Source organism: Choloepus didactylus, chromosome 8 (genome assembly GCF_015220235.1).
Source record: "Choloepus didactylus isolate mChoDid1 chromosome 8, mChoDid1.pri, whole genome shotgun sequence".
NCBI classification, from domain to species: domain Eukaryota; kingdom Metazoa; phylum Chordata; class Mammalia; order Pilosa; family Megalonychidae; genus Choloepus; species Choloepus didactylus.
The window spans coordinates 7,183,863-7,197,659 of NC_051314.1; the positions used below are offsets into that span (position 1 = coordinate 7,183,863).

The window sequence follows — 13,797 nt, forward strand, 5'->3', positions numbered from 1 at the left end:
TGAAATTCTTGCTTCATTCATTAATTAAATAAATATTTATTAAGCACCTGCTGTGTGCCAGGTACTGCTCTAGATCCAGGGAATATAACAATGAACAAAACACACAAACACCTTGGGTCTCTTGTAGCTAACTTTCTAGTTGGAGGAGACAAACAATAAATGTCTAAGTAAGTTAAGTAGGTGGTGTGCTAGATGGAGACGTGCTCAGGATGAAAATAAAGCAGGTGACAGGTGGTCACCTGGACCTGGCTTTGTTCTGTGACACACGTTCCCACTGATACAAATGGTGCACGGCTGGCTCTTGGGGTGCCCCTGGTTTTGGAGAGGTGGGCTTTGTCAGAGCCCTCCGTCAACTTCTCCCCATGCCCCTGCTGACACACTGCTTTGAGAAGCCTTGTCTTCCTTTTGTGCATAGGGCTTTGGTGGTCTCCTAGCTTGGTTGAAGGTGGTGTATCAGTTTGGATCTGTAAAGCAAGTAGCAGAAACCCAGCTGCAATACTATGACCAAATGGGGTCTAAATATGGAGGTGGGCAATCCGGGGTTGCCACCGGAACCCAGATTTCTCCACGCTTTCCACTCTACCTCCATTTATGCGTGTCCTGCACTCTCATGCTTGCAAGATGGCTGGATCTCTCCTGGGCTTTGTGTCCTCTTCCTGGTAGACTTCCACTGACATGCCATTGGTCAGCGGGGGCACATCACTTTCCCTGCCTGCAAGGGGGTCTGGGAAGGTATCAGTGACTGGGCACATTGCCATATAAGTGGATTCGTGGACAGGGGATTCACAGTGCCTGCCACAGATGGAGTTTTTATTTCTGTTCCTCATTGCCCTTGTTTGGAGATGATTTCATGAGGAGAAAAGACAGAGGCAACTCAGCTCCACCAATCAAAGCTGTTAGTGAACCACAGACCTGTTTATACACCCCTGGTGCCGCACACTGGCCTCTCGGCCCATCCCTGGGCCAGGAGCACCTGGGTTTCACTTCCATGGCTTTGTCTGATATCATTATATCCAGTGATATGATTCCAAGATAGATTATTATGAATGGTATTTGCATCTGATTTTAATATGTTCTGGTTTGATATAGCAAGCGTGATCCTGTAATTCGTCATCCACATCAGGATTCTTTTGAAGGTGAAAGGGAAACACTATTAAGAATGATGCTGAAACAACAGGTGTTACTGGGACCAGGCTAAGAAGTATATTCACCCTGGTCACCGCCGATGTAGAAGAACACTGTTGATTTTTGTAAGTTGACTGTATATCTTATAGACTGAAAAACCTTCATATTTGAATTCTTTTATTAGTTCTACTAATTAGCCCATTGAGTGTGTTGGATTTTCTATGTAAATTATTTGCAAATAATTATAAGTTTTGTTCTTCTATTCCAACCCTGATACTCTGCATTTTTCTTGTCTTATTGCATAGGCCAGGGGATCTAGTGCTATATTGCAACACACTGACAGCAGGCTCCCTTGGCCTAAAGTTACAAGGTTCATGACATCCAGCAGACAAAGACGAGCCATTTGCTCAGAGAAAACCTGGCTTCTCCTGGCCCTGAGGCCTGAGAGAAATGTTCCCGGTGGGTCCCCAAGGTGGAGGCACTGTGTAATTTTTTGTTTCCTTCTGCTTCCCCCAGAAAACCCTTTTGCTGTGCCTCAGGATGGGGGAGGTGATAGCTGAAGCGCCCGTTGCAGCTTACAAGAAGAACAACTTCCAACAGAGACGCCAGCTAGAGCCGAGACAGTGGTGGTGGTGACGGCAGAGGAGGAAACACCGCCAAAACCCCCTCCCCCGGACTCCTAAGACTGGGAGCAAACTCAGGGGTGGGGACCCCCAGGGTGCAGGGGAGGGGGGCCTGAGCCACCTGTCCAAAAGCAATAGTCCCGTTTCGGGCTGGTGGCTTCTGGGAGGTGACGTCATTGTGGACTCACAATGACGGAACCAAGCTGCTTCCGGCCCATTCGAGCCAGAAGAACGGAGACTTGTTGGTGGTACCCAGGGTTGAAACACTGAAGCTTCCCCTGCCTCCACTCCCCCTCAATAGCAGCCCCTTGGGTCTGTCTGTGTCAGAATATTGAGTGTGGGTGTGTGTGAGCATGTGTGTGTGCGTGTGTGTGGTTTGGGGTGTTCTCTTTGTTTGGTTGGTTGGTTTTCTCTGGAGTTACCCCCCACCCCCATCAAAGTTCTCTGACGGGTGCAGACCACCAGGTGGCTGAGGGCCTGAGCAGCATCTGGGTGCAAGCTTTTTGCTGCAAGGGGCAGGGGTGAGCCAGCTGGAGCCGGTTGAGCCCAAGTTACGGCCCTGCTGTATCTCTGAGGGCACCAGGGGTTGAAAATGCCAGTGCTTATGGAATTCAGAATGATGATGGTAACTAAAGGAGGTGTCTCAGGCACCGTGGGCAGGCTCCATGCCCACCCCCTGTCACCCACAGCTCCCACACCTGGCAGGGGTCAGGATGGACCCCCTGCAGAAAGAGCTCAGAGCAGTCCGGAGCAGGCCAGGGCCACACAGCCGGGAGGAGACTGACCCGTGGCTTTGATGCCAACATCCTGGCTCCAATCCCCTGGGCAGGGCGTGCTCCCCCCACCCAGGGCGCCCCCAGCCCGACTCGCATGAGTGTCTCCCTGATGCCTTCACAGTGGGCATGTCATCGCTCGGAGTTGTCCATCAGCTCCTGGCCAGAACCCTCATGTCCCCAACACACCCTGCCTAAGCGCCAACTGTATGCCAGCCCCCAGGCTGGGCATGGGGGGATGAGAGGGGAGTCAGGCCCCTTCCTGCCCCGGGGGCACCCTGTCTGGTGGGACGGACAGATGCACGGATCATTGCAGGACAAGGTGACAGGCGCTGTGGACACCCAGCATGGAAGGTGCCAGCTTTGCCTGGAAATTCGCACTTTAAGGTGGGAATTCCATGCCAACCTGGTTGCCCGTGGCATCCATCCATCCGCAGGGCCCACCACCTCGCCCCAGGCACCCAGGGAAATGAGGACATAAACCCCCGAAGGCCACACTGCCAAGTGTAGACATGCCCATCCCACCAGTGTTCTGTGATTCTAAACTCTAAACAGCCCTGTCCACTAATCATGTCACGTCCTGACAGTGAATCGTCGCTTAATCAGCCCCAATGTTCTCACACACAGACCACGCGTTCTCCAGACCACGCAGTGAGCAAGAAGGCCCCTGCTCGTGGAGCTGGCACTCTAGCTGCAGGGGGAGGACAGTGAAGAAATAAATAGCAAAGAAGAAAGATTATCAACAGTGGTGACTGTTCTGCTGAGAGTTTAGTCAAAGCAACGTGTTAGTAAGGTCCTGCAGAGGGCTTTCTGAGCAGGTGGCATTTAAGCCTGAGTCTGAAAAAGAAAGAGCCAGCCTTGGGCGTTGAAGATGGGGGAAGAGCTGTGCCCGGCAGAGGTGCTGGCACAGTGGGAGAATCTTCACCTGGGCCTTGCTCGGGGATAGGCCCGGCTTCTTTTCCCCTGGACGCGGAGTCATCCCAGGGCTCTCCTTGTTCATGCTGAGCAGCAGTCGACACGGAGGCCTGCAGCTGGGTCACCCCACACCTGCATCCCACCCCAGGTGCTGAGCCTCGGGAGTCAGAAGGAGCCCAAGACTGGGGTCAGGGGTGGGTGAGCCCAAGACCCAGATTCTAAGATTGGCTGTGCCCCTAAGATCAGTGCAGCCTCGGGCATGACCTGTGCTCTCTGCCCTCAGTTTCCCTGTCTGGGAGAAGAGCGAGCCAGGCCAGGTGATTTTTAAGAAGCGTCCACCTCCAGCTTCTTGTGGCTCTGGGTGAAGTGGACGTGGCGGCTCACACAAAAGGCATGCCCTCTGCCAAGCGGGGGCTGGTGGCCTCGCCCCTCTCCCCTGAAAGCCCCAGCCGCAGAGGCCGGCCCAGACAGGCAGTTGCCCGATGTGACTCCCTGGAAATTTATGGCCTCTTGGGCTGCTCATCCTGGCCCCTCCACAAGGCCTTTGCAGGGATAACAGCTGAGTGGAGGAGCCACCCCACTCCAGGGGGGTTTCCTGCAGCTGCCCCCAGAGGCCTCCTGGTGGAGTCCCCTGGGCAGCCGGGCCGGGGACCAGAACTTTCTGTTGAAAGCAGGTGGCCTCCCATCTGCTTAGCTCAGCGAGTTCACTAAGACTCACCAGATCTGGTGCGGGGCAGTCCATGGAAGGACACGGGGTGCAGAGGCCCCTGGGAGCGTCCGTGGGGTGTACCAATGAGCAGAGGGTCCCAGGGAATAGGACACAGGGTAGTGACAGGTTCAAGTCCAGATTTATAGTGTTCTAGTTTTCTAAGTGACTCCCAAACTTGATTTTTCACGCTGCCCACGTCTACTTTCCACCGTGAGCTTCTGGCCAATTACCACATAATTTGTAAATTAGATAATTTGCATACATAAATCAAAAGGAAACAACAAAGAAGAGAAGAAAGAGGATGACAGCAAGTCCACCAAGGAGTTTGTATTCGATACCTGTTTGTGCAATTCACGCCCTGAACCTGTGAGGACTTTTCCCCGCCAGGAACTATGTGTTATTAATGAGCAGTTTGATGCTTTCCTTCCTGTCAGCGTGTGGTGCAATTGTTGCGTGATTTGAACCTCGATGCAGAACCAATATCTGGTGACACCTGCTGGCCTCGCGGCCCCGACCCGAACCCCTGAATTGGGCCCAGGCCCCAGACGACCGGCCACTTGAGTCCCACACGCCCGGGAACCTCCAGGTGCTGGGTGGACCTTCCATTCTGGCCATCACCAACATGCAACAGGCCTTAACTGAAAACACACATGCACACGCATATACAAACACGCACGAGTTTTGCAGGTAGAGCTAGTCCCTCTTGCTGTCCTGATGCTTTAGGAGAACGGCAGGTGGGCAGTTAACATTTCTAGCATGGGGATATCTCCTGGCAAATTCAGTTCCAGGCTGGAACCGGGGCTGGAAAGGACGTGGATGCATCAAGGAAAACGTGGCCTCTTTGGCCAATAAGCCCGTGGGCAGGGGTCTGGTCACACGCAGCCCTGAGCACCTCTAAGACCCCACCCAGACCCCTGTCCTCGCCAGGCGTGGACCCGAGATGGCTCTGTGCCTCCCGCCACCCACGCCCCCTGCCTCACCCCGCCCCTGGGTCACTTGACTGCCACGTCGTGGCTTCTGCTGGAGAGTGTGATGGAAAAGAAGATACTTGCCCAGACTAACACACTTTTTCTTTCCCTGGTTCTTGTTGGTTTATTTTAAATTATCCCACTTGGGTGACGGCCTTGCCAACAGGAAGCTTCAAGCCACAGGCGGCTTTCAGGAGGGAATTCCTGGCCCCGAGTGGCGTTATCTGGGGCATTTCTTGTCAATGTGGAAGGACAATGGCATCGTGGCAGGGGGACGTGTGCATGGGCCCCTCATGCGGCTGCCGTTGAAATCTGGGTTTGGGATAGTAGACGTGGCTTCCAGGGACCTTGATGAAGCTACTGTCCTGGTGGCCGACACCAAGCAGGGTGTCCCCGTCCCCACAGGGGCCTGGCAGGTGAGAAGGGCAGGCAGGTGCCCAGCGGGTGGCACATCCTGGCCTCCGCTGCCCATGCCCTCAGGAACACATCTGTAGGCGGGGGTCCCACTCTGTGCCCCCAGGAAGCAAACACTGCTCACCCACTGTGTGCCAGCCTTCCCCCAAGACCGCACCGCCCCATCCCTCCTTTTGGCACAAGTATGTCACAGGATGGTTGTGAAGTGAGCTTACCCAACTTTGGGGTCTGTGGCCTGAAAAACTCAAACACTGAAATCAGGCAAGACAAGGTCAGGGCCATGGGCAGTCCATGCACACATGCACACATTCATTTATCTCCTCCACAAATATTTACTGAGCCCTGCCTTGCACCCAGCTATGGTCAGGGTGGGCTCTGTACCCAGGGCCCTTCTGGAAGCAGAGTCTGCTGTAGCTGGAGATGCCAGGGAGCATGATACGTTGTGGGAGAGGGTGGGAGCAGCTGGGAATCAAGAGCTGTACCTAAAAGGAATGGTCAGATCCACAAAATGAATAAGGAATGCACACACCTATGCCATCCATGAAAGTGTCCTTGGAGGTGGCAGTGGCCACCTAGTTTCCAGTCTAAGATGCTGGCACCCAGTTGGTGATTGACAGATAGATGCTTGATGACTGAGCTGTTTGTCCATTAGTCACTCTGTACCTAAAACTCCTATCTTCACATCAAAGCCCTGACCGAGATGCCCTTGGCAGACTGAAATCCGGGGAGGCCACAGCTCCCAGCTACTGGGGCACCATTCACAACGTTGTCGCATAAATGGTGTCGGGCTCCAAGGGGCACCATTTGCATAGACCATGTTGTGAATGGTGCCCCCTGGAGTTGTGCAAAGGCAGTATGCCCCCTTGAACTGCCCTAAACCGACCTCCAAAGTGTGCAGTTTCTCAGTCCTGTCAGAGTGATGGCCCCCCCACGTGCATTGCCAGAAGCTTCAGATTCCACTGCGGTCTGTGGGCATCTGGGACGGCTGAGGCTGGAACCAAGCAGACAGCCCAGTGGAGCCACTTGGATGCCTGCCTCGGTTTCCCACACAGCTACTTCTTCCACTTCTTCCTCGTATTCTATTCTACAACCACTGGGATATGTCGGGCAAATAACCAGCCAACCAGAGTCTGGGTGATGTGCGGTAACTAAGTGGGGACTCTGCAGGTGAGGGGCTGCATCACCCTAACTAGGCAGGAAGCCCCTCCCCAAAGGTTGGCGTACCCTCCCCGGGGTTGGCCGCACGGTGGGGTGTGCCAGCTCCGGTGGGGGACAGCGACGTCTCCTCTCTCCCATAAACCCTGACTTCACGTGATCGGGCATGGGGTTTCTCTGAGAGCCGATGACCGGGAAAACCAAAAACCAATACTATTCCTAATAATAATAATAATAATATTAATAATATAATGTAATAATAATAATGACGTGTTTTACACTGCTGTTGCACTGCTTTTGTCTTTATATACAGTAGTTTTTATAAAGATGTCCTTAGGTTTTAATAAAGGAGTGTCATGTCAACTGTTCCCTGTATTAAAACTGGCTTTAATGTTTCAAAATGCGCTTGCGGGAACCTGCACTCATGTTCTTTGTCACCCTCTGTTGGGAGGGTGGTGGGCCGAGGCCTGGGTTCCGGCTGAGATGCTGTCTGGGGTGGCTTTGGGGGGAGCTGATCAGGTGAGTCCATTCCAGAGGCCTCCAAGTCCAGTGCCACGGGCGGGTGGAGGGGCTGGATGGAGCCCCAGCCCCGAAGGGAGCAAGAGAGAAGTCACTAAGGACAGACGGCCGCGGGGACAACTGCTGCAGACCCCCAGGCCATCCGTGACCCCTGCTTCGTGCCAGGGGCCTCTCACTTATTATCTCATTTAACCCTCATGATCCACTTTATCTGGGGGCCCTGAGATCCCTGAAATTGGATTAAGGGGATCCCAGATTGCACCCCCAGACTACTGGCAGTAGCAAATGCTGTCTTTCTCCATAAAGTTTCACCATCTTGGGCATCCAAATATTTCTACACACAGTGTATCCCATATATTCTGATCATCACACACTCAGAGTTAACCAGGTAAACGAGGCGACAAAATGAATGAAAAAGAGCAGAAACGTAAGTGGTGGAAGGCAGCCACAAAGGCTCCAAGTATAGGAACAATCAGACACATATTTTAAAACAACTCTACTTACTATGCTCAAAACATATAAAATTATATCTGAAAACTGAAAACCATAAGCAATGAGACAGGAAGTTGTTTAAAGGACCATATAGAAAGTGTAGAAAGAGAAAAAACATAATAACAAAACTTAAGGTCTTGATAAATTGGTTTAAAAGCAGATTAGATCAGGAACAAAGCTGGGCTGTCCGTGGTCACTGCTCTTTCTGAACCCAGTGCTGGATGCTCTGGCTGGAGCAGTGAGACAAGAAAAGGAAATCAAAGGCATATGGCTCAGAAAGGAAGAAATTCAACTGTCTTCTCTGTTTGCCAATACAATGATTGTCTACAAGAAAGATCCCAAAGAATCTACAAAAAGTCTCCCAGAACCAGTGAGTTCAGCAAGATGGCAGGTTATAAGATGAATGTACAAAAATCAATTGTATTTCTATGTACTAGCAGTGAACATGTATACACCGAAATTTGAAATGCGATACCATTTACAATTGTTAAAAAGATGAAATACTTAAATGTAAATTTAAGGACTTATATGCTAAAAACTATAAAATGCTGGTAAAAGAAATCAAAGAAGAGCTGAATAAGAGAAGAAACATTCTGTGTTTATGGGTTGGAAAACTCAACATATTAAAGATGTCAATTCTACCCAAATTGATATATGGGTTTAATGAAATTCTTATCAAAATTCCAAGAAGATTTTTTTCAGACATAAACAAGATTATTCTAAAATTTATATGGAAATGCAAAGGAATGGAACAACTAAAGTAATTTTGAAAGAGATGAAATCCACCTACCCGATCTCAAAACTCACTCTACAGCTACAGTAATCAAGGCTGTGTGGGACTGGCAGAGGGTTCACCACATAGCTCAATGGAACCCATTAGAGATCCCAGAAACAGACCCACCCATACATGCCCAACTGAATTTTGACAAAGATGCAAAAGCCATTCAATGAGGGAAAGACAGCCTTTCAACCAATGGGGCTGGAGCAAATGACAGCCAAAGGCCAACTCCCCCACCCCCACCCCCCCCACCACACACACACACACACACACACACACACACACACACACACACACACACAGACCTAATTTCATACCTTAAGGGCAAGTTAATTCAAAATGGATCATGTACTCAAATGTAAAACAAAACTATAAACTTTGAAATAAGTACAGGATGATGAATGCACAACTATTTGATGATCCCATGAACCTTGATTGTACACTTTGGATGTTTATCTGGTATGTGAATATATCTCAATAAAATTGCATTTAAAAAAATAAATATGGGAGAAAATCTTCTGGGTCTAAGTAATAACAAAGGAGAATTGAACAATATGAGTAAGAAACTTACCAAGTGGACGTATATAGACCACCCATCCAACAACTGCAAAATACACATTATTTTTAAGCAGACGCACAGCCTTTACAGAAAGTTACCATATACTGGTAATTAAGCAAGTCTTAATCAACTTCAGTAGACCTCATTTGACCACAGTGCCACTGAGATGGAAATCTGTGTGTGTGTGTGTGTGGGGGGGTGGACATGACAAAGGATAATGAGAAAATTCCTAGTTGTTTGGAAAACTAGAAATAAACTTATAGATAGCTGTAGATCAAAGAAAAAATCATAATAGAAATTATAAAGTATTTTGAGCATAAAGAAAATGTTACAATTAAAAGTTGCCTGACACAGCTAAATTTGTGCTTAAAGGGAAATGTAAGTAAGCTTTAAAAGTATATACTAGTCATTGTGGCTTGTTCAAAACATGGTCTTGATCTTAATCCATTCCTGTGGGAATGGGCCCATTGTAAATAAAAACTCTTCAAAACGTCACTTCAGTTAAGGTGTGGCCCAGAGGAATCAGGTTGGGCTTTAATCCGGATTACTGGAGTTCTTTATAAACTGAGTGACAATCAGGCAGGAAAAAAGCCTCAAGGAGAGGGTAAGAGTCAGCAGAACCTGGAAGAGAAAGAAGCCAACAGAGGCCGCCATGTGTGTCGCCATGAGATAGAAAAGCCAAGGACCAAGGATGGGCAGCAGGCAGCCCCAGAAGCCCACTGTCTTCCGGAAGAAAGCATTGCTTTGTTAACACCTTGACTTTGGACTTCTCCTAACCTCAAATTCATGAGCCAGTAAGTTCCCATTGTTTAAGCCAACCCATGGCATGGTGTTTGTTTCAGGAGCCATGAAAACTAAAACATTGGTAAAGAAGAAACTCAGAAAATTAATTATTTACCATCCTTCTCATTAATTAAAAATAGAATAGCCAAATAAAAAACAAAGGAAAAGGAAAAGACCAGTGAAGATAAATGCAAAAACTGATGAAAAAGGAAAAAAAATATTCCATAGACAGGATCAACAAAGCCGAGTGCTAGCTCTTTGAAAAGAAAATTAATAAAATTGATAAATCCCTGGAAAAACTCATCAAACAAAAAACAGAGAGAATGCATAAATTTCTGATATCAGTAATTAAAAAGAAGACACCACTATAGAAACAGCAGGGTAAAACAACATGAGATTGTTAAGAACATTTTTATCAAAAACATTTAAAAATTTAGAAGAAATGTACAATTTTCTAAAAAAAAAAAAAAAAAAAAAAAAAAAAAAGTATTCCCAAACCTGATACTAGAAAAATGAAAATCTGAATAGCCCTATAATTATTAAATTGAATTCATAAGCAAATCTTTCCCACAAAGAAAACTCCAGGCCTTGCAAATTCAACCAAACATTTAAGGAAGAAATAATGTCCATCTCACAAGCTCCCTCAGAAAATAGAAACACAGGAAACACTCCTCAACTCATTTTATAAAGCCAAAATAACCCTGATAACCAAAATCCAACAAGGTGAGTCTCCCTCATGAGCATAGATGCAAATATCCCAAACAAAATCTAGCAAACCTGATCCAGTATGATTTAGTCAGTATAGCCCGGAAATTTCAGGTAGCTTTAACATCAGAAAACAATAAATATAACGCACAGCATTAACAGATTACAGAAAAAAGTCTATAATCATCTCAATAGAGATAGAAAACAATTGTAAAATACAGCATTCATTCAAGTTCAAAATGCTTTGCAAGCTAGAACTACCAGGGAACTTTCTTAAAATAAATAACTGTTACCTAGAAAAAACTTTCAGAAAACACCTTACGTGTCTTAATGCTTGAAATATTGAAAGTTTTCCTCTCAGACCGGGAACAAGCCAAGGGTATCAGCTATCACCACGTCTACCCCACATTGACTAAGAAATCCCGGGCAGCAGAGTAAGGCAAAGATAAGAAATAAAAGGTGTAAAGACTGAAAGTCAGGAAGAAAGTGAAATTTCACCTTTCACAGATGATATGATTGTATAGGTAAAAAAATCCAGAATAATCTAATATAAATTAAACCCAGTGGCTAAGCATTAAAAAATGTGTATCTTACTCATGCAAAATCTAATGTGAGTTGGTGAGAACCTTCTTCCATATACCGTCAAGGAACCTCAGCACCCTCCATCCTGTGCTCCATCGTCTCTACTCACGGCCTCCGAGGGGTGAGGGAAAGAGCGTGTAAGGGACACGCATCAGCTCTTCAGTGCTCCGGCCCAGACGTGACACCCTCACTTCCACTCACCCTGCTTTGGCAGGATCCAGGCACATGGCTCCACCCCACTGCCAGAGAACCACGGCGTGGAGTCTTCCTCAGTGCCCCTCTGGTCACAGATATGCAAACATTCCTCTTCCCGCACACGGAACACACTCACACCTCAAGAGACCATCCACCTCCCATGGCGCCCCCAAATCCAGCTTGAAACGAGGATCGTCAGCGATCTCTCCATGGGGTTCATACCTGCCTCCTCTTGGCCTGCAGATCTCAAAACTAAGGAGACACGTTGTCTGCCTCCTACAAAGTCCCAGTGGTCAATGACGGAGTCGGGGCAGGGGACTGGGGTAAACACTGCCACTGGGAAATGGGAAGGATGGAGACAGCTAGTGGTCACTTCTGAAATCCTGCTGGGCGGACAATTGTGAAGTTCAAGCTTTGGGTTTCTTTGGCGATAAAGTTAAAAAAAAAAAAAAAACAAAACCCTTAAGCTTCTGATTTATATGTTTCCAGGTAATTCACATGCCATAACTCCACCCAAAATTCTTTTGAGGATATAAACCTCAACTTCATTTACTTGCCTTCTTGTCTCCAAGTTTTGCTCACCAACAGTATCATAGCAGCTATCTGGATTTTTTTTTAATCTGATTTTTGCCCTGAGGTAGTTTGGGCCTTTGTAGATTAATAACTTTCTCAGCCTGGTGTCTTGAAGCAGTTAGCTTTTCCAACTCTGCTAAGCCCCGAATTTATGGAATTTCTCTATTTTCTTTGTTTCTGCTTTCAAACTAGCCACCTCCTTCCTGAGTTTGTGTCTTTTTTGTAATACTTTGCTGAATTTAGTCAATAATAGTCAAGGCACACATCATAGTCTGCTTTCTACCCTTGCTTTAGTGTTGTGAGTTCAATAGGCTGTAGGTTAAAGCAGGTGCCCATTTAACTTAATGTGCCACCGTTACGTAGCATGGATTGTCATCCCCTAGCCACCGTATCAGTTTCCTTCGTACACCCACCTGTCCCTAAGCTAATGCCATCTATTTTAACTTTTTGGTACAGCAGCACGAGTTATTAGGGAAGAGAGATTAGGCTCTGCTGCAGTAACAACAACGTGTGATTGTCTAGGGATGCGATCAGGCCACTCTGCAGGGAAGCCATCTTCTATGGGGGCTGCAGGAATCCAACTGTTTGCATCTTGTGTCTCCACAATTTCACCACAGATCCTCCTTGTGGCAAATACCTCTGCAAAGAAAATGGAAAGACAGAGGAGACATTCTCAACTGCCTCATCCTGGAGACAGTGATGTATATTAAAATCCTAAAACTCCCCAGATTAAAATATACTACAGACACTAAAATCAATTTGCCATTGGCATGGGAATAGACAAATTTATTAGAATACAGAAATGCATATGAGTATGCCTGATAATTTAATATAACAAAAGTAGGATTTCAATAGAGTTGGGATTTATTGATTGGTACATAATTATGATGATGATTTATTAAATAAACCATAATTATTTAACAATTGATATTGACATTGCTGACTACTCATCCTGAAGAAAATAAAATCGAATCCCTATTTTAGCAACATGTAAAAATAAACTTCATATTAAAGACTTAAATGAAACAATAAAAATTCAGCAAGAAATTCTAAAGGGTTATATGAATGCCCTCGATGTAGGGGAAACTTTCCTGATGGAGAGCAGACACCCAGAAGCTACAGAAGAAATGAAAGACACTTGATAATACAAAAAATAATCTTTGTATGACAAATGGTAATACAAAGTCAATATATAAACATGAGATGCGGAACACAGAGGATACTTACAAGGCTCTGTTTAATATGCCGATAGCACACTCAAATTGAGGAGAAAGGAATAAACAACCCAAAAGAAAGGAAAGAAAAAGAGAAAAGGAAACCCAGAGGCAATTCAGAGAACTAATACAAATGGCTAACAAACCTAGGAAAAGGCCTTCAAATGCCTGGCATGGGGAAAAACAAATTAAAATAATGAGATACCGCTTAACACCTCTTGTATAGGCAAAAATTAAATCTACAAATCCATCGTTAGCAATTGAGAGAGAAAAGGGTACTCTAGGCACTGTTGCTAGAAATGAAAATTATTTTTATTGAAAGCAATCTGAAAATATTTATTAAGATTAAAAATACATATACCCTTTGACCCAACATCTCCTTGCTAAGAATCTATTTTAAAAAAGCTAAAAATACCCATGTGTCATGGTAAATGTACAGGGATATTGGAAGGGAAATAGAGTGATGCTTATCAGCAGGGGAATAGATTCAGTGATGTGCTGGTAGGTGAAAAACAAGCAGCTCTCCAGGACAAAAAAAAATGCATACACACACACACACACACACATGCATTTATAATTAAACAGTTTAATATAAAGGACTCATGGCACAAACTCAAAGTTTACAAATAATAATATAATAGACAATACTCTCTATTATACCTTTTACAGTCAATTGATTGTCACAGAATGCTTTTGTTAATTTTTGCCAAACTCT

General features: G+C 46.3%; 1 protein-coding gene across 4 annotated transcripts in view; it reads left to right on the forward strand.

Moving 5' to 3' along the window:
- Window positions 1-7,085, forward strand: part of SHISAL1 (shisa like 1) — a 143,556-nt gene extending 136,471 nt beyond the window's left edge. For all 4 annotated transcript variants that reach the window (XM_037848072.1, XM_037848071.1, XM_037848068.1 and 1 more), the window contains exon 5: window positions 1,642-7,085. In XM_037848072.1, the coding sequence (XP_037704000.1) occupies window position 1,642 (1 nt within the window). In that variant the 3' untranslated portion in view covers window positions 1,643-7,085. The remainder of the gene's footprint in view (window positions 1-1,641) is intronic.
- Window positions 7,086-13,797: the final 6,712 nt, after the last annotated feature.